The sequence below is a fragment of the Penicillium argentinense genome (genome assembly GCF_028826775.1).
Source record: "Penicillium argentinense strain IBT 30761 chromosome Unknown utg000005l_segment0_segment0, whole genome shotgun sequence".
In the NCBI taxonomy this organism is placed as follows: Eukaryota; Fungi; Ascomycota; class Eurotiomycetes; order Eurotiales; family Aspergillaceae; genus Penicillium; species Penicillium argentinense.
The window spans coordinates 2,456,999-2,480,519 of NW_026622664.1; the positions used below are offsets into that span (position 1 = coordinate 2,456,999).

At 51.5% G+C, this 23,521-nt stretch overlaps 7 protein-coding genes across 7 annotated transcripts; 3 read left to right on the forward strand and 4 right to left on the reverse strand.

The window, feature by feature from the left end:
* Window positions 1–216: 216 nt before the first annotated feature.
* On the forward strand, window positions 217–995 carry N7532_005715 (proteasome maturation protein; the record flags this gene model as incomplete). The annotated part of the gene is made up of 3 exons (XM_056618209.1): window positions 217–219; window positions 398–845; window positions 928–995. The coding sequence occupies 3 exons, from the start codon at window positions 217–219 to the stop codon at window positions 993–995; spliced, it is 519 nt and encodes a 172-aa protein (XP_056474368.1).
* A 1,011-nt stretch (window positions 996–2,006) lies between these two features.
* Window positions 2,007–2,985, reverse strand: N7532_005716 (uncharacterized protein; the record flags this gene model as incomplete). The annotated part of the gene is made up of 3 exons (XM_056618210.1): window positions 2,007–2,164; window positions 2,224–2,307; window positions 2,394–2,985. 3 exons carry the CDS (start codon window positions 2,983–2,985, stop codon window positions 2,007–2,009), a joined length of 834 nt encoding a protein of 277 aa, XP_056474369.1.
* A 1,359-nt stretch (window positions 2,986–4,344) lies between these two features.
* erg8 (phosphomevalonate kinase) lies at window positions 4,345–5,879 on the reverse strand (the record flags this gene model as incomplete). The annotated part of the gene is made up of 2 exons (XM_056618211.1): window positions 4,345–5,452; window positions 5,518–5,879. 2 exons carry the CDS (start codon window positions 5,877–5,879, stop codon window positions 4,345–4,347), a joined length of 1,470 nt encoding a protein of 489 aa, XP_056474370.1.
* A 1,951-nt stretch (window positions 5,880–7,830) lies between these two features.
* Window positions 7,831–9,009, reverse strand: N7532_005718 (class I SAM-dependent methyltransferase; the record flags this gene model as incomplete). The annotated part of the gene is made up of 1 exon (XM_056618212.1): window positions 7,831–9,009. One exon carries the CDS (start codon window positions 9,007–9,009, stop codon window positions 7,831–7,833), a length of 1,179 nt encoding a protein of 392 aa, XP_056474371.1.
* A 4,200-nt stretch (window positions 9,010–13,209) lies between these two features.
* N7532_005719 (pentatricopeptide repeat protein) lies at window positions 13,210–16,980 on the forward strand (the record flags this gene model as incomplete). The annotated part of the gene is made up of 1 exon (XM_056618213.1): window positions 13,210–16,980. One exon carries the CDS (start codon window positions 13,210–13,212, stop codon window positions 16,978–16,980), a length of 3,771 nt encoding a protein of 1,256 aa, XP_056474372.1.
* A 2,976-nt stretch (window positions 16,981–19,956) lies between these two features.
* Window positions 19,957–21,162, reverse strand: N7532_005720 (CAZyme family GH35; the record flags this gene model as incomplete). The annotated part of the gene is made up of 4 exons (XM_056618214.1): window positions 19,957–20,031; window positions 20,101–20,442; window positions 20,520–21,050; window positions 21,121–21,162. The coding sequence occupies 4 exons, from the start codon at window positions 21,160–21,162 to the stop codon at window positions 19,957–19,959; spliced, it is 990 nt and encodes a 329-aa protein (XP_056474373.1).
* Window positions 21,163–22,413: 1,251 nt separating this feature from the next.
* On the forward strand, window positions 22,414–22,602 carry N7532_005721 (uncharacterized protein; the record flags this gene model as incomplete). The annotated part of the gene is made up of 1 exon (XM_056618215.1): window positions 22,414–22,602. The coding sequence occupies one exon, from the start codon at window positions 22,414–22,416 to the stop codon at window positions 22,600–22,602; it is 189 nt and encodes a 62-aa protein (XP_056474374.1).
* Window positions 22,603–23,521: the final 919 nt, after the last annotated feature.

The window sequence follows — 23,521 nt, forward strand, 5'->3', positions numbered from 1 at the left end:
AAATTGTGGTCACGTGGATTCACTCTTGGTCTTAACCGCCCGCCGGAGGAGCTGGACGCGCTGTTGCTTCTCTGCCTGACGCCGTCCGTCCTCCGCATCTCGGTCATCCGCTTCATACCTTCCTCTATCTTCCTCTTCCGTTGCTGCAGCTATCCTCGAAATCTTAAATATTGTCCGTCCTCAATCACTGCAAAAACCACATCAACAACATCCAAAATGGTACGTTATCAAGCTACGGACCTCGTCGAGACTGCACTCTCCAATCGAGCCATCCTCCGATGTACCCCAGCAAGGGTTCGGAGTCAACAGCCTTCCGATAGCTAGGTCATATGTCTAGCTTACATATCGACAATATCTTGTTGAGTTTTGGAACAATTGTTGACAATAGCCTCACCAGTCTCTCCGCATTGCCCCTCCGGCCGGTTACGCCGACTCAACCTCCAACACCAACACCCGCCAACAACACAGCTCTGCCCGCCCCTCAAAGGGTGCCCCCTCCGCCCCCGGTATCCCTGATACTCTCCGCAACAAGATCACCCTTCCCGCCATCCCATCTGCCTCCTCAACCAACCACCCCTCGGCTGCTGACATCCCATCCTCGTCACACCCGCTGGAGGCCCGCCTGCTCGCCTGGCGCGCTACTCAAGAGCAGTTGAAGATGGAGGGTCTGCGACGAGCATACGGTATTGCCGAGCCCGTTCGCCGCGGCATGGAGCTGAAGATCGTTCGTGATAGCACCTTCCGACCTGCCGTTCTGGGCGGTATGAAGGGTGGCAATGTCCACGAGGATATCTTGACGCTTGGTGGTCGGGATGCGGAGATTGGATGGGAGGACATTTTCACTGGTAAGTTTTTGCAGACTTCTCTTTATGGATATACTTCGTCCGCTCCCCATGAACCACATATTCTGACGTCGATTCTTTCAAGGCGACGAGTTCCGGGAACCGCCTACCTTCCACGACGAGATGGAGAAGCGTCTGAAGATGGACTTTTAAATGCAGCTCTCACGACTTTTTCTTTCTTGCTTCTCGTTTTCTACCGCATCGCTTTTTCTGGTCGATATGTCATATTAGTCTCCCGCCTGAATTCTATCTTACATCTTTGATGTCTATGATAGAGAGATAGATTATCAGAGCGGATGCATCGTTGGTCAATATTGAAGACCCACGTTGTAGCTAATCCAATCTATTCTGGTTCATCTCGATCCTTCCCTGTTGATGCAACTATACCGATAAGCCAAGCCAGCAATGAGCTAGAAGTAGTAGTAGCAGTCGTAGTTTCAGCAAAACCACATTTCATGTAGAAGGCGCTCCAGTCGTTGATTGCGTTGATTGAGAACTCAATTATCTTCCAGGAGACCTCCCAAATAACAGTGATATGCATGGAGACGATGGCGTGTACACTACGAGAAGCCTACCCTAAAAAGAAAAGGCGAGAATAAAGAGGGTGAATGGTTCGTAGATACACAAGTCCGGGGGCAGGCGATACAGAGAATGAAATCACACGGGAAACAGGAAAACAAAGGGATCGAATGGGTATCCAGATAGAAAGGGTGGCATGGAGGGATGGGAAAATTGAACAAGGTGCTTTGGAAAAGAACAAGGAAAGAAGCGGTAGAACTGCAGCAAGTGGAGAGCCGACCGGCGAACAAGATGAATCATGCCCCATGTACAAAGTGAGCTGGACCCCCAGGATAAGGAGAGAATGTCGGAGGGGAGTCCAATCGACCGACATGAAGGCGGGGGGTGGAATAAAAGATGACCTCGATAACAATATGACAGAGAAAGGGGAAATCGCCTAACGCCGCTTCCAGAATGCATATTCGAGAGGACCATGTTCACGCCAGTCAAATTTGATCCCGCCCCAGCCAGGTTCGGTCGACTGGACACGACAGGTGACAGGTGATGATAGAGAGAAGACTTCGAGGCGGGATGGGAGATGGTATGTAGCAGAAAGAACAGCTGCTGTACTAGGGACAATGATGCTCGTCGCTCAAGCCTGTACGCTCATAGGATGACGCAGCGGCATCCAGGACTGCGCTCGCTTGCCTCGCGCTCTCGGCTGAGCTGAGACTTGGCTCCCTTAGCATCCTCTTCATCAACGACTTCCTGAGGCTTGACGGTCATATGCACGACATTGGGTGCATCCTTGTTGAATTTGGAATCTATTCAGCTTGGTTAGAAGACCTTTACTTTGATGCATACGGGACAAGTTGAAACTTACCAGAGAGCGGAGACTTGTCATCCAGCAGTTTACCAAAAGAGATCAATCGAATCGAGCTTGGTGACGATGGACGGGTTTCCCAGTCTATAACCATTAAAGTCAATGGTTAGATATCGTAATTGGGCGGGCATTCGCGGGCGGCCTGCCGCCCGGTCGAGTGCGAGACTTACCAGATCGCCACTCGCGCCAAATCAACTCCTTCAACGTGTAGACACTCATCGCGAACGGGTCATTATTCTCGACACTGACGGATCGTTTCCGCAAGTACTTCCCATCGATGGTGAATGGGTGACGCGAACCGGTAGTCAACAGCAATGTGATGACCAGTGATGGGCCGGCATCCTCGACCTCCTTCCCCGAGATATCCTCAGATTGCTCCGACGAATGTTCCGATGTGTTCTTTGTTTCTTCGGTATCCATTTTGGGGATATCATCGGTTTGGGGTTGCGCGACAGTGGTGGAGGTGTCGTTGGCGGGTGTTGTCGTGGAGCTAGTCGTTGCTGTCATGGGGGCGACGACAGTATCGCCACCGCTTGCGGGGTGGCTGTTTGGAGGCTCTAGAGCGGCGTCGCCTGACTGGACGCTGGGGGACTGCGCGGTTGAACTCGCGGGCTCGGCGACAGGGTCAGAGTTGGTGGACGCAGATGTCGGCTCGGTCGCCGTAGCCTGGGGCTGGTCGTCCTGCGGAGAAGTGGTGGCCTCCGACTCGTGCTTGTCATTGGGCTCGGGCGCCCCGGATTCAGGGTGGTCGTTCGAGGACATGACTGGGACTTCCCCGACGCTAGGTGACAATTGGCAGTCCCGGGGGAAAGGGGGCGACTGGTCAACGGAGAGGGGAAAGCAGAGCAATGAGGAGGTGGGAGCGAAAGGCGGAGGTGGTTGATCGGTCCGGACGTGAGGAGTCGACTAAGCGGGAGGCGTGCAAGAGTCTTTCCCTTCGTGGGGATCGGGTCCGGACGCTGGATGCCGCAGCTTCTGTACAGGGCTTGAATTGATAAGGAGGCTCTCGTCAAACGAAGGACATGGGCGACTCGAGGGGCGTGAGAGCGAGGAGGCCGCAAAGCCGGTAAGGGGATCGACGGACAAAGGCCTTGAACGAGACGAAACAGCACAGATAGACTGGAGAAGGCCGAGAGCTATACAGAGCCCCAGCACTGGCACAGTAAGAATCCGATGAAATGAGTAGGAGACGGGCAGAGAGGCCTGTTGAGATGGGGGTGGAAAGGTGGTAATGGCTGATAAGGAAGATCCGGGGAACAGACTAAGGTCGGGTCCGGCCAAGAAACGCCAACTTGTTTGCATTCCGCGCCTGGTCCCGTCCAGACTGGATAGTCGCAGAGGGGCCCCCGGGGCCGAGGAGTTCGGTATGGAGTGCAGGTTTACGAGTCGCGTGTCTAGGTCTGCAAATAAATACTTTAGGCCATGGCGATTTCTTCATTAATCATGTTATCGTGATCCTCTCCTGATTGATCATATGTTTCAAACGACGACCATGTCCCCAGGCAATCACCCTGTTACTCTTTGGTCAAACCATGCTACGCAATGTCCATATACACAATACTGTCTACTTGGGAGCTGGCCGAGAATGGTAGACGGGGAATAAGTGAAACTAGAATTTCTTCGCATACTAAGCTTTTTCCGAAAACTTAGGACCACGCGCGGGATATCAATGACGTGCCGAATTCATGTCCCAATCTGCCTCTCCACTTCAAGTCACACCCTGAATCAGGCTGCACTGAAATATAGATACACAAATGCAGTCGCACACGGTGAGGGGGTTGGGACGAGTGACCTCGGTATGGGCCTCGTGCTGCATATGCAGGGGAGGCACGAGTGCGGAGTCAATATTGGGTTATGCATGCAGAGCGACAGATAGGAGCCCAGAGGGACATTTGGGAATAATGTGCGCATCCGAGTCAGATCCGCCAGTGTCCCAGAATAATAAGGCTGTGATTCGCACAAATTCTTGTTCAGGTGGGCCGGAAGCTGCGCACCGTGGGCCATCTAGCTCAGGGTACAACAAGTCAGCGGCCGAGGTACTTTGTCGGTGTCAGTTCATGTTGAGTTGCCTCGTCGATTTGCAGCCAGAAACGTCGAAGAAACAGAAAGTCACTCCCTGGTTTAGACCCAACCAGCGTACTGATCCAGCATCTCGTTCTTCACGCCCTCCGAGCCGTGCCGGACGCCCAGGAGGCGAACGTTGCCGATCTTGCCTCCAAAGTCATCCTCCACAGCACTCTCGTAGTTCTGGAACATCTCATTCAGTCGCGCGATGACCGCAGGGTCATCCCGAATCAACAGCGCAATAGCATCATATCCTCCCGCACCCGGCACCACACCACCAATGACACCGTCAAGTTCAGTAATGCGATCCAGTAGTTCGGTCTGCACCTTCGGTTCAATGGGGACTCCAGTCTGGGAAGTCATAGTGCGAAGGTGAACGCGCGAGCGTTGGATAAAGGTGCTGATCTCGGAGAAGTCGGTGTCGGTGATGGCATCGGGGTGCTGTGCCAAGCGCTTGAGTTCCTGGCGCAACCGTTCGTTATTGTTCTGGAGACCAGCCCACAGAATATCAGCCTCCCGGCGGCTGTTTTTACGCCATTCGAGGACCTTCTTAACCATAGAGGGAGTCTGCGAACCGCATTCCACGTCACACAGAACCATCTGCATCCCGCGCGGGAGTTGCATCCCGAAGTCCACGCACTCGGTGTCCCAAGGATGCTCGGGGTCGACATCCTCAACAATCCGGAACAGTCGTTCTTCGAATCCGGTGGTGCCTACATCTCCAACAGATTCCAGGATAGCCGGTGTAAACCGCTTGTACAAGCAGGAGCCGTAGACAGCAGAGGCCACATCGAACCCTGAGCCCACCTTGCCCTGAGCTGCACAATGCGCTGCTTGGGCCAGATTATGAAGCTTGTCTCGGCCATTACCGAGGTCTTCCGCCTGCATGGTCCGGTGAATCACCAGAGCAGAGACAAGCGCAGTGACCAGTGCAGCGGACGAGCCGAGTCCCGTCTTGTGGGCTTCGAATAGCGGAACGCCGAAGTTGGCGAAGCGCGCACCATGTCCCTTGGTCGCGGTGCCTCTAGAGGTAGCCGTTTCGGAGTAGTAGTCGTTATCAGCCAGGATGGTTACCGACAGCGAGCCGAAGTCTTTGGAATCGGCGACATAGCTAATATAGGTCAAGGCGTAGTTCAAAGAGGTCTCGACGAAGGGATTCCGAGGGCTGTTAGCAGTACATTTGTTAGCGCATTTTTCAAGAACAACTGTGACTAGACAATCGCATCGTACCCATTGCCTTTCTGGAGCACCTGAACTCCCCCACCATTATCGCATCGCTGCACACCATATTCCCAGACGGCATCAACGAACTGCGGAGAGCGCACAACAATAGTATCCTCTGCATCCTGGTCCTCCACCACTGCACCGCACGGGTGCGCCTCTGTACCGAGGCCAGTGGGTTTGGTTTCCGTTGTCGACCCCGAGGTTCCACGGCGATGGCTTCTCCTTAGCTGCTGGACAATAGCATGGATGCGCGCATCGAGAGCGAATACGGTGCCCGTGTAGTTACGGTCGAGCACAAGGTAGCCGCCAGTAAGGAGGACCTTTCCTGGCGCCGAAAGGGCCGTTACTGGGGAGGGTAGGGGTGGCATGGATATCGATCGTGGGTTTTCTGGAGGGAAAAAGGCGGGGCGGGACCGATAATGTTTATGTTGGGTGTCGGTGCCCCGCAATGTGCGTGTCGGGTGGGCAGACGAGGGATCGGAATTCACAACGAGCAGTGGGTGGTCGCTCGATAAGATTGAATGTAGCGTGGATGAAGATATCGCAGGCCGTGGGCTGGAGAGAGAATTAAAGGAGGAAGCGGTTCAGTGGGGGAGGTAAGGATGTATCGAATTCTCCTAAAAGAGGCTAGCGCGGGTCCAAGTTGCACCACAGCCTGTTAAAGCATGCCAAGGGAAATGGCTCCGGTCAACGAATAACGAGCAGGAATTGGATGTTGCAATCAGCTGGCTGCCACCAATCACTCCGTTAAATCCAGATCCATGCGTCATCATCGAGACGATTGCTGCTCATGTTCTGATCTATATCCTTCCTTGATCGGGCTAGATCTCGAATTAGCCTTTCCCTCTTTGCCCCTGCACGGCCAGTCGTACATTTTAAGAATGACACCAGTATGCAAATCTCAGATAGAGCCATCATCTGTTCGATAGCGAGGCTTGCGCTAGTGTAGTATCATAGGAAAATCTAACACTGTAACGGCTTCAGACTAAGGTTTCTACAAGACCCCTAACAATTACTTAATAGACAGAAGATCCGACAAAGAAAGCTATGGGATCTGGCCACCGCATGCCGCCCTTATCTTCAGGTCCCTACCTTGAAGTACATTCCTAAGGGTTCCCATCTAGTTCGTAGCTAATCGATTCGGGGGAACAATATTGCCGTGGGGGTTGTGGTAGCAATTTCGGTTGTAGCATCGGTTCTAGAAGCGCCCAATACATCTCATGTGATATGATAAGGCTACAGTCCATCGCTACATCCCAAAGGAAAAGCCTCTCCGATTTCAGTCAGTTGAGAATCAAGTGTTGTCTTTGAAGTATTTTTGTGGCGCTTGATTGCTCATCTTTTTGCGCAAGTTGGAGACAATTGATTGAACAGTGTTCAAGACCTTTTCGGAAACTAATTGCCAATCCGCGATATAGCTGCTCCCAGCTTCTACACTAGTGCAACGTACCGCAGGGTAGTTGCTCCCGGCACGTTTTCTCGAAAACGTAATCGACGACGTAACCTCTTTAGGCGCAAGGTGGTCAGTTGGCAATCATTCTATTCAAGCCACATTTCTCATGAAATGAACAGCGGGCTGAGTTCAGCCCCTAGGAGCCGCTCAGCGTTTGCCCTGCGTGAGTACCAGAAGTTGCCGCTCTGGTCATGATCTGATAAGCCGGTGCACTCGCCCATCCATATCTTTCAAGATTTGAGTATTAAATTTCTCTCCTTGCTGGTTCTTCAGGTGACTACAAGGGTCGCTTTGTCGTTTCCACACTTAGTGTACTTCAGTCGCAATTTTATCTCGTCTTATGATTTCAAGGATATGTCAATATGCAATATGCTCGGTTTATCCGAAATAACTCCATAAACTGCTGCCAGCGCAAATTGCAATGATCGTAAAATGCCAGACCTAGCACCAAAAAAAAAAAAAAAAAAAAAAAAAAAAAAAAAATAAGCCATAACTCCCAAGCTCTCTAATGTTTTATTAGTGTACAGGGTATTTGTATGATGAGGACGGTCCGAGTCTGGCTCGGCCAATCTGCAAAGGAAGCCGGGACCGAGGTTGGGGTCGCCTCGGCAAGCCGAAGCCGAGAGACAGTCTGGTAGGGAGTGACGAACACGCGTTCGCGAAAGATTGCATCGCGTAACATGAACACAGCCAGGTTTTCATGGCGCGACGGGTATTAAAGGTCTATCCGAGTTGATCGGATATCTGCGATAATCCGTCAGGCCAACACCAGGCTGTCTCCTATCACACCACCAAACGACCAGCCCCACACCGACACAAAGGGATTATAGTATGCATCACAAATCCATCACACAATGACCCCGTATTTATGCCTTGGGCTTCTGCGCAATGATGCTGTAGCTCGTTGTCGCCAGGCGCATGTTATCCATCTTGACGAAGGCCTGTCCGTCGAGACAGAGGCGGTTGATGAGGGTCTTGAAGTGGCGGGGCAAAACGTGCAGCTTGACGAGGGCAAGGATACACTGGCGCAGGGTGCGGAAGTACAGGTCGACGGTGTCGATTAGTGGGGCCTGCAGACCGTCGATGCTCGCGTTCTCGGATTTCACGATCTCGAAGCCCGACTGGGTTAGCGCCTGCTCCAAACTCTCCTGGGTGGGGGTGCCGACGGCCCCGATCAACGGCTTCACCCGCCCCATCAGTTCTGCATGCTCCGGGTCGGTCGGCTCGTATGCCGGCAGGCTGATCCAGTCCAGCAGGGATATCTTTGCGCCGGGCTTGACGATACGGAAAATCTCGGTGAAGAGCGCCGGCAGGTCCTTGCACAGACTCAGGGCTTGGATCTGGTAGAAGGCGTCGAAGCTCTCGTTCGCAAAGGGCAAAGGCAGGTTGTTGAAATCTTGTTGGACGAAGGTGTTCTGCAGGCCGCGCTCCTCGTTGAAGCTTTGCGCTTGCGCGACTTGGTTTGGATCGATGTTCAGGCCGGTGACTTGCGCCCCGGAGTATTGTGCCATGTGCGCGGCGACACGACCACGACCGCAGCCGAGATCAAGGACCTTGCTGCCGGCAGACAGGCCAATATTTTGCGCAATTGAGCGCTCGTAGAGGATCTGGTTCTCCAGGACAGTGGACTTGCGACTCATCCAGGGAGGGATGTACATCTTCTCGACGTCTCCCAAGGCGCAAAGGTGGTTAAGCACTCCATAGTACGACTTCAAACAGTCGCCAACCTTCTCCTGATAATTGGGGCCCAAGGTCTCGGTCATCTGCTTCTCATCTGACCAATCGAGGTTGTAGATAACATATGAGGCCATGAAATCGTCGACTTGCCTAGGGGTCAAGTTGGCGAGGTATCGGAATGAAGTCCAGAAGCTTTTCCAGCGCTTCGGCGACGCCGAATTGTCAAGGTCCTTTCCATGCTTGCCCAGCGCGGACACAAAAATCTTCTGCTTCTCGGTCGCGATCTCATCGAGAGAGCTATCGCTTTCAGAGCCGCGGCCGGTGCGCCCAGGATGGTGCGGCGTCTCCACGAGTGTTTGCGAGACCATGATGGAGGTAGCTTTGTAAAGAAATGAAGCTGTACAGGAGGGTGTATGAGTAGTAGCTTCCGGAGCTAAAGGGGAAAAAGGTGGGATGAGGGGGGCCGGTGTGTATATGCGCCTTTCGCACCGCATCCTGGGGGCCCAGCGCAATTTATAAGCAGCGCGCGCTCTCTCCGATCCTCGTTCTCCACGATTTCCCAAAGGAAAAATCATTCGCCAAGCAGACCGTGAGCGGTCAGTAGCCACAATGTGGATTGTCACCGGACAGGGAAGCTCATACCGGATAGCCCGGCAGTGGCTCGCGCCGAACGGGACGAAGAGGCCGAACAAGGGTGGTTAGCAATTTTGTGGTGATGGCTTCGGAGAACCAGACTCTGAGGAGCCTTGGATGAGGCTTCTTTGCCATCGCGTTAACTGCAATATCTCTCCAGGCCGCATCGGTTGGGCCCTAGAGAGCGGTCTAGCACGAACGCGACATTGCCAGGTACGGATGACGCGGGAAGGGTCCTTGCGAGGAAATGAGTATCGTCATGGGAGCGACGATCTAGACCCACCGGCTCTAGTGGCTCGACGATGAATACTCTTTGCTGACTGCCGCGCGCAATGGCCATAGCAATTGGCGAGCCCTGGGCGTGGCCTAGACGGTTGGACATCATCGTACATGAGCCCATATCACCTTGGGGAGCCACTATAAAGCGCGGGGGGCTTGCAGTCCCCTCCAAAGCTTCATGCAGAACTTCCTAGTGGCTCTGCAAGCTACCCCTCTCTGTGTCACGGATTCTACTGCAGGCCCGTTTTTTTTTTTTTTTTTTTTTTTTCCCTTTCTTTCCCTTTCTTTTTTACCATATGTAAGGCACCCTAGCCGACTAGTATACACTACGCAGGCCTATCTTCTTAGTCGCTCTATTCCATGTCCTTACATGTTCAGGTCACACTGACTCCTGGTGTTAGCCACGCGGGAGTTTGGGAGAAGTATACCCTAGATGGCGGTTGAGGCCGCTTCTCGAAACCTTCCTTTCCTCGGGAATCCTCACGAAAAGAAGATAAAATTGAAAAAATGCAATAAAAATCCTTAAGCCAAGCCTAGCCGGGCCATGTGGCCATGTCTCTGGGAGTGGACTAACGGGTAGGCTTCGAATCTGAACTGTCATTTTGAATCTTGATTGAATAACGAAGTATGGACCCACCTTTTTGTCTCCACGGGATGATCGGCGTAGGGCGAAAGCAATCCGAGTCACGGACCCTGACGCCATCCCGTATTTCCGGCATCACGTGGCCGCCAAATAAGGCAGAATGCTCCATGTCGATTCCGGGTGCCGAACAAAAGGCGTGGATTGCGGGGCTTTGGCTGATTCTGGCAGTGTCCGTCGGACTTACTTGGCATTGCTTCTTTTCCGCCCGTCGTTTCCCGCCAGGCGTTTAGCCGATGGAGAGGTTTAGTGCAGAATGGCACCACTTTTATATATCGGTACGCGCATGCAGATGAGACGCCAATGCCTCGAAAAGGCGTCGATGGCTTGGTAGCGTGCGAAATTTGTGGAAATGGTGGATCTCATCCTGCGCTTTGGATCTCGCCAGGAACTGATGAAACGTACGGTAGCAACTGTCTGCCGCTGGGCTTGGAGATCAACAGTGCGGGCATGACCTATGATGCAATCCTGGACACGGCGCATGGAGTGGAGTACAGTGGACCAAACCATCCCCAAAAAAATCTGTTAAATCACAGATGTACGTCGCCAACCACCTCAAGACCAACAAATGATGTAAAGACGGGCGAGACCTCTTTCCTCCTGAGGTATCATCAATGCGGTTACCTGCCTAGGGTTATTGGGGCAGGTTACTTCGTATACATATCAACCCGCTTGTGAGTCATGCTAATTATACTTCATTGTATGGACCCTGGAGGGTTTGGTACCTTTTGAGTTTGGACAATTTTCTATTTTGACGGGCTATTGTCGGACAAGGGTTCACTTGAATTCACTCCAGGATGATCTGATGCAGGTCCCTTCCTTTGCGGTACCCCGTCTGCTCATGGCCTTTGACACGGGCCTTCGTGGTGGAACCGATGTTGATAGCCTGGACTCGTTTCGCACCTCATCGTCTATGATTTACAAATGCCTCGCGGAGGATTCCGATGAGCTGTGTGATACATGCGGGGATGTAACACATGTCTATCATATTGTGTGATATCTAGTCGGATCGAAAAGCGAATCGAATAGAGCCGGGTTGCTGCACCGATATGTATATCGAATCGATTCCTTGAATTCGAATTCAGTCGCAAGGTGGCTAAATAAGTCAATGGTAGGCCAGTGACAGATTCCAACCGCAAAATGAATCCTGACCAACACTGTTTTGCAAAGCGTCAGGCCTCTCCATGTCGCCTTCCCCTCCGCCCCCGCGATGATCAAGCTGGGACCACGGGACGCGGGAATCGATCGGCAGCGCAAAGTCTCTGGGCAGATGTCCGAGCGTCGACGATTATCAACGAGAACTGGCTGACGTCAGATCGGTCTCTACTCCTGCGGTTCTTCATATTGGGCGACGCGGATGCAACGAAATGTAGGCACAGTCGAACAGTACTTTGGTCCCAGTGGCTGCTCACTGGACTCGGGATACTTAAGCTGGGCAGGCCCACGGGTGTGTTGTCGCTCTGATCAGCCAGTCATTCCGAGTGACCAGCCGTTGGGGATTGGAGAACCAAGAAATCATATTTTCATATTTGAGGAAACCGGCTTTCCTCTTATTTCGTACTGACTTGTCGATTGTTCTAGTTCTGTTGGTCTTGACATCAGAATGGGTGTAGACTAGAGGGCTTTGTCTGTCATAGACGGGTGCAACCACGGTTCTTCCTGTCAGGCAAACAGCTAATTCAGACAAACAGAGCAAACTCGGACAAACCAAGACAAACTCACACAAACTGCCCCACGTGACCTTATGCTTTTTTGAAACTTTGAATGTTTGTATTAGTCAGCGGACACAGCGTTGTCTCAGCTCGCAGCCAGTGTTTCGTCTTCAGGAAAACGGTGTTAGGACTCGGACGAAGTTCTCCGTGCTCCGAACACTACTCCTTAACACACTAAACACCAAGGGTTAGCTCTGGTACTTTTTGGATACTTGAGGTGTATACAATATTCTGAATGTATACGCTGTATATGGATAGATAGACTGGAGACATCTTCAACTGGCAAGACACATGCCAAAAAATCCCATGCCCTACACGTGATTCAAACGCCTCATATTGTAATCGAACAAATCTCATCTCTGATCATGTTTAGAAAGCTGCTCGTATCCGGAGTGCCAATCGCCGTTAAGCCCGTCGGGCCAACCGGGAGGCCGAGCCGGGGAAAGGGGTTGCACCTCCGACGGGCAGCAGAGCCTGCGCAAGAAAAAGAATCGGAAACGACGTGACTCATCCAGGAACCCCCCTTTTTCATGGTTCACTAGTCGCCATTCCACTCCCGCTGATTGGCTGCTGGGCCTGTTTTTCCCTCTGGGCCAGCTGACCTGCTGGCAGGAACCGGGGCAATGCCAGCGGGAGTACATCTCCCACGGGTACTCGCGGCGTGCACTGCCTCGACTGAATGTACTTGCCTCCCAAGTACTGTACATACATACAAGCCCGCGGGGGGCTCCGAGGATTGACGTGTCGGGACTGCGCAGAGAAAGGGCGGCCTGTGGCTGTACCGTGTACGCGCCCCGTCCTCGAGGAGACAGGGCGATTGTAAAAAGAACCTACCGTAATTAGCCCCGTTGGCACTGGTGGAAAGTACTGAGTACATCCAGAGGATTCTCCGGAGAAGATCGGCCCTAAGGAAACTGGTCCACTCCCAGTGTGCGACTCCATCTCCTTCCAGAATCCGATTTCCGCCATTATTTCTGACAGGCTTCCGCTGGGGTTTTAGGCTTCCTTTTCCCCTACTCGCTTTTCTTCCCATTATCACACCACCTGCCGAAAAAGACCGGTTCACTCCAGGTCTTTTCCCCTCTAAACCAACCCTTCCCATCCTATCGCATTCGCGCGTTCATTGGCGACTGAGGGTCGTTCAATGAGCCTGCATCTAAATTATTACTCTGAGTGCAAGGTATGCCGGCTGCTGATGTCCGACCACGCGCCTCCTCCCTGCGCGGCCTGTCTCGTGAATCAATACTAACTGAGCGCGCCTCTAGCATTGCCTCTTCACTCTGAAGAGGTCTCCCGCAAGATAAATGGTTTTCAAGCCATTCACCCACCTCGCGCGCCAGAGTTTCACCAAAGCCTTCACCCATGGCTATGCTCAGTCGGTAGTGGCGGCGTCGCAGTCCACCTACGCGTCGTCGACCACCTTCAACTCCATCGCCTCCCAACCCGCCAAATTCTCCCGCACCCAACTGCAAAATGCCTTCAACGCGTCGAGCTCGTCCGGCGCCGGCGCCAAGGCCAGCCAGGGTGGCTCGAGTAACGGTGATTTCGGTCTAGCCGCCTACTACGCCGCCTGGCAACATGCCCAGCAGACCGGCGATGACAGCGACTGGAGACAGTTCCAATTCAAGCGTCGCATTGGTTGGAAACCCTCCGCCGAGGACATCGAAGAGGCCAAGGAGGAACGCACCGCCTCGCCCGAACCGCCCCATCCCACCAAGGCCGCCGTGAACGAGAATGTCAGCGCTCAAGTAGAGGAGGCTGTCGCCCGGGAAATTCAGATTCAGGAGGAGCAAGCACAAGCGGAGGAGGCAACTGAAGGACACGAAACCGCGGCCGAATCTGCGGTCGAGGAATCTGTTCTCTCCGATGCCGCATCTGAGGCGACCAAGATCGCTTCGAATCAAATTGTGCAGCTGTGTGTGGAGAAGAAGTATGCCGACATTCCTATGGCCTTCCAAGCTGTGCTTCGTGGTGGGTTGACTCCGACTGTGGAGGCATACAACGCCCTTCTCGTCGCTGCCATTCGCCTGCACCCCGAGACGACCCAGGCAATTCCTAAGGCGTTGGACGTGTACTCTGATATGCTCCGTCGCAGGGTAATTCCCGACGAAGACACTTATCAGACGCTCGTTCAACTGCTGGTTACCCAGGCACATGAAACGATCAATGCCAAGGAGGTTCTGGAGCAGGAGCGCACCCGCTATGGTGGCATGGAGGAGCCCGGCAAGTTCATGCTGCAGTCCAGCGAGCTGGAGCGCGACATCCTGGCCGAGGACCACTCTCTTGCCATCGCCGTGAAGCTATTTGATACCGCCGTATCTCGACACTCGCGTCTGGCTTTCCCCGTCGACCTTTACCGTCAGCTGATCATTGCTTGTGCCCGCGAGGGTAACATGGAGGATATGATCCGGATTTATTCTCACATGGAACAGCAAAAGGTCACCCCGCATGCATCTATCTTCCCATTCATGATCGATGCCTTCGCCGGCGTCAGTGACCTCAAGAGCGCGGTCGAATGCTACAATGAGTACCGCTCTCTTGCTGTCTCTGACGACAGCGGAGTCTTCAGCATTGTCCAGCGTCTGGATGGAGAAGTTTATGCCGCCGTGATCCGAGCCTACATGACCTGCGGCAAGGAAGACGGTGCCATGCACTTCCTTGACCGGATTCGCTCCTCCTTTGACGAAGTGACCGAGCGCGAGAGCCGATGGGCGGCTATCGAAGAGGTTATTGTGCAGGACGGTCTGGTGCAACAGTCGCTCAAGGCCGGCGAGTACGGCAAGGCGCTGGAGCAAGCCAAGGAGCAATTGCATGATGAGGCCCGCGATCAGGCCATATCCCAGATTTGCATGACCGCGGCTGATGCCGGCGATCTCACCACTGCCTCCGAGGCCTACGATCGCCTTTCGACCGCGCCTGCCATCCGCCAGAAGCCCGCCATCTCCCTCCTCGCCCTGCACATTCGCCGGGGCAATGTTTCAGCGGCCCGTTCCTTGTGGATCATGCTGAACACGGTGGGTCAGGCAACCCCGGATATGGTGCAGCCGACCGCTATGTATGCGGTAGCGCAATTCAAGAGCGGTCATGTCGACGAGGGTCTCCATGAGGCCCGCAACATGTTCACTCGTATTCGCAAGGCCTCTCTTAACCAGACTGCTGTCGGCGCCGCCACCAGAGAACAGGTCACCGAGTCTCTTCACCTCTTCGGTCGTGTCCTCATGCAGACGGCCGCTGTTCTCTCGCCGCAAGCTTGCATGACCCTGTTGTGGTCGATGGTCGAGAATGGCGGTCTGGTGTCTCCTCTCGCCGAGCATGCTGTCGCTAGCCTGGGCCCCATGGGGATTTCCCAGATGGGCCCTGCTGATCTCACCCTCGCTCTCCAGGTCCAGGCTGGCATGCTCGCTAGCAACAGTGCCATGGTGTTCGATGTTGCTCACCCCGTCCGCTTTGCCCACATGCTCGACGTCGCCCTGTCGGGTTCGCTCCCGTTGGATGCCTACACTTCCAGTTTGATTGACCAGGCCGTTTCCAAGCTTTTCGCGACTCATCCCGAGATCGCCAAGAGGTGGCAGGATCATCTAGATGCGTCGAGCCAGGGCTCTCTGGTCTCTGAGCGCCACAGTCCCGTCTCAGCGGCTGACACTTCGATCACGACCCCTTCGAGCCCTGATTCCTTTGACCCGTATGCTCATGCCACCGACTTCCGTGGATCTGCTCTCATCGCTGAAGAGCTTGAGAAGACCACTGGCCGAGCCGATGTTCACCTCAACGAGTCGTTGATCCGCTTGAAGAACATGCGCCGCATTGGTCGTCACCCTCGCTACATCACGTATGCGAAAATGATCACTGCCGCTGCTAAGATCGGCCGTATGGAGCTGGTTCAGGAGATCCACGATATGGCCCGTGTCGACGTTCCTCTCAACCCGGCTTACAACGCCGTCCAGTACGGTTGGGTCTCGATTCTGGATGCTATGGTTGCTGCCTGTCTCACCCTCGGTGACCGTCACCTGGCAGGCCAGTTCCACCAGCAACTGCTGGGTCTGGGATCTGCGCCTTCTGCCAACACCTTTGGCCTGTACATCACCACCCTCAAGGAGTCGACGAAGACCTTCGACGAGGCCACCGAGGCTCTGAAGATCTTCCACCGTGCTGTTGCCGAGGGAGTCGAGCCCACTTCTTTCCTGTACAATGCTCTCATCGGAAAGCTCGGCAAGGCCCGCCGTATCGACGACTGCCTCGCCTACTTTGCTGAGATGCGCGCCAACAACGTCCGTCCGACCAGTGTCACCTATGGTACTATCGTCAACGCCCTTTGCCGTGTCAGCGATGAGCGTTTCGCCGAGGAGATGTTCGAGGAGATGGAGTCCATGCCCAACTACAAGCCCCGCCCGGCTCCTTACAACTCCATGATCCAGTACTTCCTGAACACTAAGCGTGACCGCAGCAAGGTCCTGGCCTACTACGAGCGCATGCAATCCCGGAACATCAAGCCCACTATGCACACCTACAAGCTTCTCATTGATGCTCACGCCTCGCTCGAGCCGGTTGATATGGTTGCTGCGGAGAAGGTCCTGCAATCAATGAAGGCCGCCGGTCAGCAGCCCGATGCCGTTCACTACGCCTCACTTATCCACGCCCAGGGTTGTGTCCAGCACGACCTGCCCGCCGCCCGGAAGGTCTTTGACTCCGTTGTCTCCGACCGCCGCGTGCGCCCGCAGCCTTGCATGTACCAGGCTCTCTTCGAGGCCATGGTCGCCAACAACCGTGTCGCTGAAACCGAGGACGTCGTCAAGAACATGATGCAGCGCAACGTTGAGATGACCGCCTACATCGCCAACACTCTCATCCATGGATGGGCCACCGAGGGCAACGTCTCCAAGGCCAAGGCCATCTACGACAGCATTGGTCTTGAGAAGCGCGAGCCTAGCACCTACGAGGCTATGACCCGCGCTTTCCTCACTGCCGACGACCACGCCAGTGCCACCGTCATCGTCCAGGAGATGATGTCGCGTGGATACCCCTCTGCAGTGGCCAGCAAGATCGTCGACCTTGTCGGTGGCTCTCCCTCCATCTAAACTTTTTTTCCGAACATCTAATTGCTTTTTCTCGATCTGTTGAAAGAAGCAAAAAACCAGGTCCTATGCCGATTTAATGTTGTGATTTATTTTACACCTCTACCCCGCGTCACCTTTTCAGGGCTGGATCCCTCGTCGTTGGGCTTTTCCGGTTCGGCGCTTGTAGGGGACAGGTTGGATACTTCCTGGTTCTTTTGGGATATACCTTTTGTGTTTTCTTTTTCTTTTGTTCTGGCATCCAGCGTGGTTCTGGCGTTTAAAATTGGTGTTTTGATGCTTTACGTGTATACCATTTTGATTCATGCTTGATGTCACAGTTCATAGACCCATCTCAACTCTGCATGGCGCTACTAGACGCCGAATATGAAATACAAAAAAAGTGAATGAGTACTTTGGTTCTGGTAATCTCTAGACATGTAGTCGATTTTTGATGTTTGGGCTGACTTACGGTTGGTTTTATGTACAGGCGAAGGGTCATGCCCTCGACTCAGCGTACTTTACCGTACCTACAATGGACTCATGTTCTCGCAGAACATCTTAAAAGAACACACATTGCCTGCGAACAAAAGTTAAGATATAGTGGCAGGCCGTTTTCGCATTGATGAGTTCCAGTTTGTACTGTCATATATCATGATTGATTGGACAGCCCAGGTGCCCTTCACAGCAACAACAATTCGACCTCTCGTCAACCCACCAAGGCCCTGCCTGGATTTCCGCTTCATTTCAAGGTATCAAGTTATCATTGTTTCCAGTATTCTACACTTATTTACTATGCGGATAAAACTATGAACTAATAAACAAACAGGATGTCCTCTACCCCGTCTCCCGCCCACGCTGGGCCAGACGCGCCTCACTTGGGTAAACAGTGCCTGGCACAAGTCCTAGCTCGTTCTATCAGCTCCTGGACAAATTTTAAATCTTCCTATCTCATCCTGTTTATCGATTTAGGGGACTTTTGCGCGACTCTCATCTGCGATCTTCAAGCCCGCCTCCTCGACTATCTTTGCGACTGCCTCTCCGATTACTTTGTCTGGTAAGATTATTCCCTGAGCTAAAGTGTCACCCCATTCTCATGGATCTGAAACTGACATGCTAATTTTAGTAGCAATCACAACAACAGCATAAATGGGGACGCCTCCAGCCACCCAAAGAAATACCCGAAGCCAAGACGGAGTGTTACCACCCATGAGAAGCTGATATAAAAGACATCTACTCATAATAAGTAAGCAGGCATATGTCCAGCTAGCACAATTGACTTGGGTGTGTGTGGTCACTGCAAGCTAGTGGCTTTCTCTTTTTCTTCGACCCTTCAGATAGCTAGAATCACAGACTCTAGGTGTGAGCCATTCTTCCATGTCTCGCTGATAGCCTTAGCTTTGAGAGATCTGGGCGAAATAAACTTTTTAAAGATATTGAAGCTTCCATACTCCTGGCATGGTTTCGCTCAGATAACTCAGAACAAGACCTTCATCGAACATAGTGCCAATTTCGACGCCAAAAATGTCACCTCGGCTATGTCATGATAACTTGAGGCCTTCCTTCTACCTACTGCCAAATTCATTGCTCAGTCACCTATCTATTCAGTTACCTGGTCATCTACTCAGTCACAAACGTGATCGGCTTTCTGGCCAGCTACTCCAGAGAGTGATGTGGTATCATAATTCCCTTGTTTTGGTCTTTTCACCTTTTTAAAATCGACAAATAACTTAGCCCATTAAGAACTAAAATACATTGTTTTATAGTTAACCATTTCCTTAATGTATAGAATTAACTAATAGTACACGCCCCAACTAAATGTAGGCCAGGCGAAGGTCTGACGCATCGGGAATTCCGCATCGATTCAAACACTACAGATACTTGCATGGGACTTGGTGTGGTTTGTTAGCCAGTGAAGACTTGATAGATCAAATGCAGACTCATTCATGCTCTACGGTGTTTATTGATTTGCTGACATTGAATAGAGGCAGAAGAACTGCATTTCAGAATAAAATGGTAGAGAAACTGGTCATTTATATTCTAAATCGCTACCCAGCTTTGATTAGTCTTTATCGATCTTTGAGCTTGTGACTGTATGCCTCATGCTTGGAGGTGATAATGTATATTTCCCGGGACAAATTAAGCATCTACCCAGAAGCGCTTGTGAAGGACGAAGCATTTCTGTCATGCAAGCAAGAAAGATGGCTGATTCCAACCTCAGATCTCTAGATTTGCTCCTGCCCAACTGATATTTATACAGAGTTCCTAGGCTATAGTTAGTCCACGAATAAGCTATGACAGGTAATTTGCCAAAAATGCTCTACTGAGGTTTTATCTAGCTGACAACATGACGTAAAGGTTGATGGTATGCAGATGGAGCTTCACGAGGACAACCGAATATGATTACTGTACGATGACGGTATTGTGTTTAATTCTGTATGTACAGGGCCGCTGAATATTATGGTGATCTGGCCGGTCGCAGTGAGACAAGCCAAATTGTGCTTCCCAGAATAGCTATTGTAGAGATAATGTACAGCCTGCCATGAGAACGGAAATGGACATGGCGGATTTTTGAACATTGCTCCTAGGAAGTGCAAAAATGACTTTGGCATTACACTAAGGGCCACTTGAAATTTATTGGCTCCAGAAAGCAGAGAATGTTTCTTAGGATATAATGTATTAAGCCCGCAAAAAGCCAAGGGTACTTATATTTCTGATGTTCTGCTCCAAGCCACAGTGTCCAAAATTCTCTCGTGACGAGCATTCATTGGTGGCCAATGTGCTCTCTAATGCGGCTACCTTTTCAAACTGAAGCTTAATTGTTTCGAGCCACGCACAATCTTAAAGTTCTACAATAATCGACTCAATATGTGGGGTATTCATTTGGAGATATTGAATACTAACGAAATTCTCGGTATTCAGTTAGTGCTGTAAGATCCCACGAAAGCCATCTTCAGTGAAGATTGAAATGTCGCATTCAAACAGACGAGCCCCACTGTCTCACATCCCACCATTCAGTGCCCCGAAATCAGTCTCTTGACAATATTCACGGAACGAAGTCATTTTCAGACCAAGCTATAAAAAGGGTCAATTATCTCTCAGAGCGGAAATAAGACTGGAAAGTCTGAATAGGATATTACATACCTTCTCTGGTCGTACAACTGCAGGGTCAATACCTTCGTACCCAAACTCATGAGCAAATAGTACATTGTGAGCGAATTCGTGACCAAGACCTCCGGGAAGCAACTCGCAGAATTTATCATAGGAAAGCTCGTCATAGCCACCATACTTGAAACCTTGGGTTTCACAAAAAATTCGGAGATAATCGGACCACGACACGTATTCTCCAACAGCAAACAGGTTGACATTAGGCTCGGACTCAGCAACAGCCTTGACGCAGGGACCGAAATCTTTGCGGACGTGTCCGAACGGAATACCCTTGTTACCTGGGCCAATTCCTGCCATTCGCCACGTGCCATCAGCTACCTATGAAACGAGTCAATACCTCCCAATATTCCAGGAAGTGTGATTCAAAAAAGTCGCAACGATTCATTTATTCATACTTTCTTCGGCGTTGTAGGAAGTCCCCACTCCCAAGGGAGCTGGAAGTAAATGGGTGCCTGAACCTGCGAGAATTTTCCAGCCAGGGCTGAGAGGCTCTGTGCATAGATTCCTGCGTCTGCTTTAGAGTCCATGTGATAAAGCTCAGCGAACTTGCCGTTGCTGGAATTCTTCGCATGGGCCATTGAGCTGAAGATATATCGGAATAGGCTAGGAACAGTGGCCGCAGCATCGGCAATATTCTTTCCCTGCTGGAGCTCGACGTCGTAGCAATATTTCACGAGCGATTGGCTGGGCTTCTTCTTCTTGAGGCTTTCTGGGTCTTTGAAGATTGTCCAGAAGTCGGTGACACCGAAAATAATGTCGGCTCCTACGAAGGCTTGTTTCAAGGACTCCACATCATCCAGGTCACCTTCGACCATCTCAACGCCTTTCATCTCCCATTTCTTTGCGCTATCAGAGGCAGCATTGCGTGTCACACCACGGATCTTCCAACCCGGACTTAAAAGGTAAGCATCGGCGACAGAGCTTCCCTGCAGCTTTGGTGTCAGTTAACCGGGGGGCATCTCGAGAAATTATATATAAAGAGCAATTACAACTTACTTGCACACCGGTAATACCGAGAATAACAATAAGTCGCGACATTGCGGAGTATATGTTTTCTGCCGTAGATAGAGATTATGGCCGATTCTGACGAATTCACTTCAACAAAAGAAGTTATTGGATTTTGTTGGACTCCAATGATTTAATATTAAATATTCTCTCAATACTTGAAGCTCTTGTTAAAGCCAGTCTATCTATATTTCCAACTTCTGACCGAACAACGCGTCATTAGACATGACTCCGCTGTAATCCTGGATTCCTGATTGATAATCCGCCTTTCCGTTGCCGATCGCTTGGTAAGAATGGAATGATCTAGGGCAATTATCCATGGAGAAATCTCGCGAATGTCGATACTGTACTCTGTACTCCGTAGTGCGTTATCACTTGATTGCTGATCAATCAGGTGCGCTTAGCCTCTTCCCGCATGTGGAGCCAGATGAGGACCCACTTAATTTGTACGATTGAACTTTAAATTGCGCCGGGCTCTTGATAACAGGGAGGACCGACATCCGTATGCGGTTAGGCTGGACTAATCACTGGTTTCTCAATCGGGAACATAGTCTTACATTGCTTGCATCCCTCTCAACGACTGCCCTATTGTGTGCCAATCTACCACAGCTTTCTCTTTGTCTGGTTGTGTCTGGTTAGTCGCAAGGTCCTGGCCCATTCCCTGAATTTGGGCCATGTCGGACTTCGGCTTTCAAATTAATAAATGGAATTCGGCTTACGAGTTGTAGCCCATCTAGAGGGGTTAAATATGTGCATTTTACCTCTGACAAAATCATTTGCTACATCACCACAAAATCTATCGACTCTTTTCCAACCCTTGCTTCCATTTATTTCATTGGCCCTCAACAAAGAACTGTCCACTATCTACAACGAGTTTCTTGAAACCGCCCCGAAGGAAGTGTCTTCAATGACGCAGTTAGCAATTTCAAAAGCGTTTACGACCCTGCCAGAGCAATCCAGCCGGGGAGCGCCTTTCCACAATTTCAGTTGAGCGATGCAACCGGTATCAAAGTGTCATTGAATGATCTCCTTGCTAAAGGGCCCATCCTGGTATCCTTTTACCGGGGTGGGTGGTGTCCCTTCTGTAACCTCGAGTTGTGTGCGATACAAGCCCATGTGGACGAGTTTAACCAGAAAGGCGTAACTTTGGTAGCTGTGTCTCCAGAGCTACCTGATCAATCTTTGTCTACATCCGAGAGATTATCGTTGAAATTTTCTGTGCTTTCGGACATTGGCAATCGGCTGGCGAAGCAGCTCGGCCTGTTGTTCCCTCAGCCTGAATCTATGCGGACTGTTTTCGACAAGTTTGGCGTGGATTGGAACCAGCGGTATGGCAATGATGACCTGGAGCTTCCGGTTCCTGCAACTTTCCTTGTTGATAAGAAGGGAATTGTACGCAATTCCTTTTTGGATCCTGAATACCATCCCCGATTGGATCCTGAGACTGCTCTTCAGTGGATTGACCAGCTTTGATGCTGGCTTTTGCTGAGAAGTATCTTCACAATCGCTCTGAGATCTATTTTGACATGGAAATGTACGCGGGGAAGGGATTGATTGCGTTTTATTTCGCTGACTTGGCGTCAAGAGGATCTCGACGCCAAGCTCTAAACAATCTAGCAGAGTGTTGAGTCATGGCGCTTTTCTCCAAACACAAGAGAAAGAGCGAATGCCGTGACTAGTAGTCGATCTTTGCTAGTCTCAGTCCATCTAGAATAAACACGTTCGTTGACTTGCACTTTTAATATACTGCTCCTGTAGCTCTGCTTGAACCTTGCATGTCCGTGCCAAACGTGCCTTTGACGTATTATTTACTCCAGTATTCTATATTTGAGCCCCTGAGATTTTGTATCACTCAATAGGAAATAAATGATCAGGAGGCGCGTTTCCAGACATTGTGTTGTGAGTTATTAGGGCTGCGCCCTCAGTCCATCCATTCTAGTCGGAATAGAGGGAAGTGGGACATACGGGTGCACCAATAAGATATCAACAGATCTGAATTGCTAACAAGGCCCTCACTGGCAATTTGGATCGGGCCTACTAAATGACTAATCCTGGCGGATGTACAGTAACTAACTATCTCCTTTCTCCGGGTATCCACCTATCCTGCATCGACAACATGGAACATTAGTCAGCCACACTACGTTGAGAAGTCATACGGACAAACCAGTTGATCCTATCACTGCAAACAACTATGGATAATTTAGACTGGAAGAGTAGGGTTGCTGAGCCACCGATACTGGATGCGCAGATTATCGCCACCCATCCCCCGCATGGACCACGAATGTTGGCAAGAAAGTTGACAGGCGTCCAACCGTCGCCAACTCAAGATCTCAAGTTCATAAACCTATCTCATCCAGATGACTTACATCGACAACAAGAGGTACGAACGGAG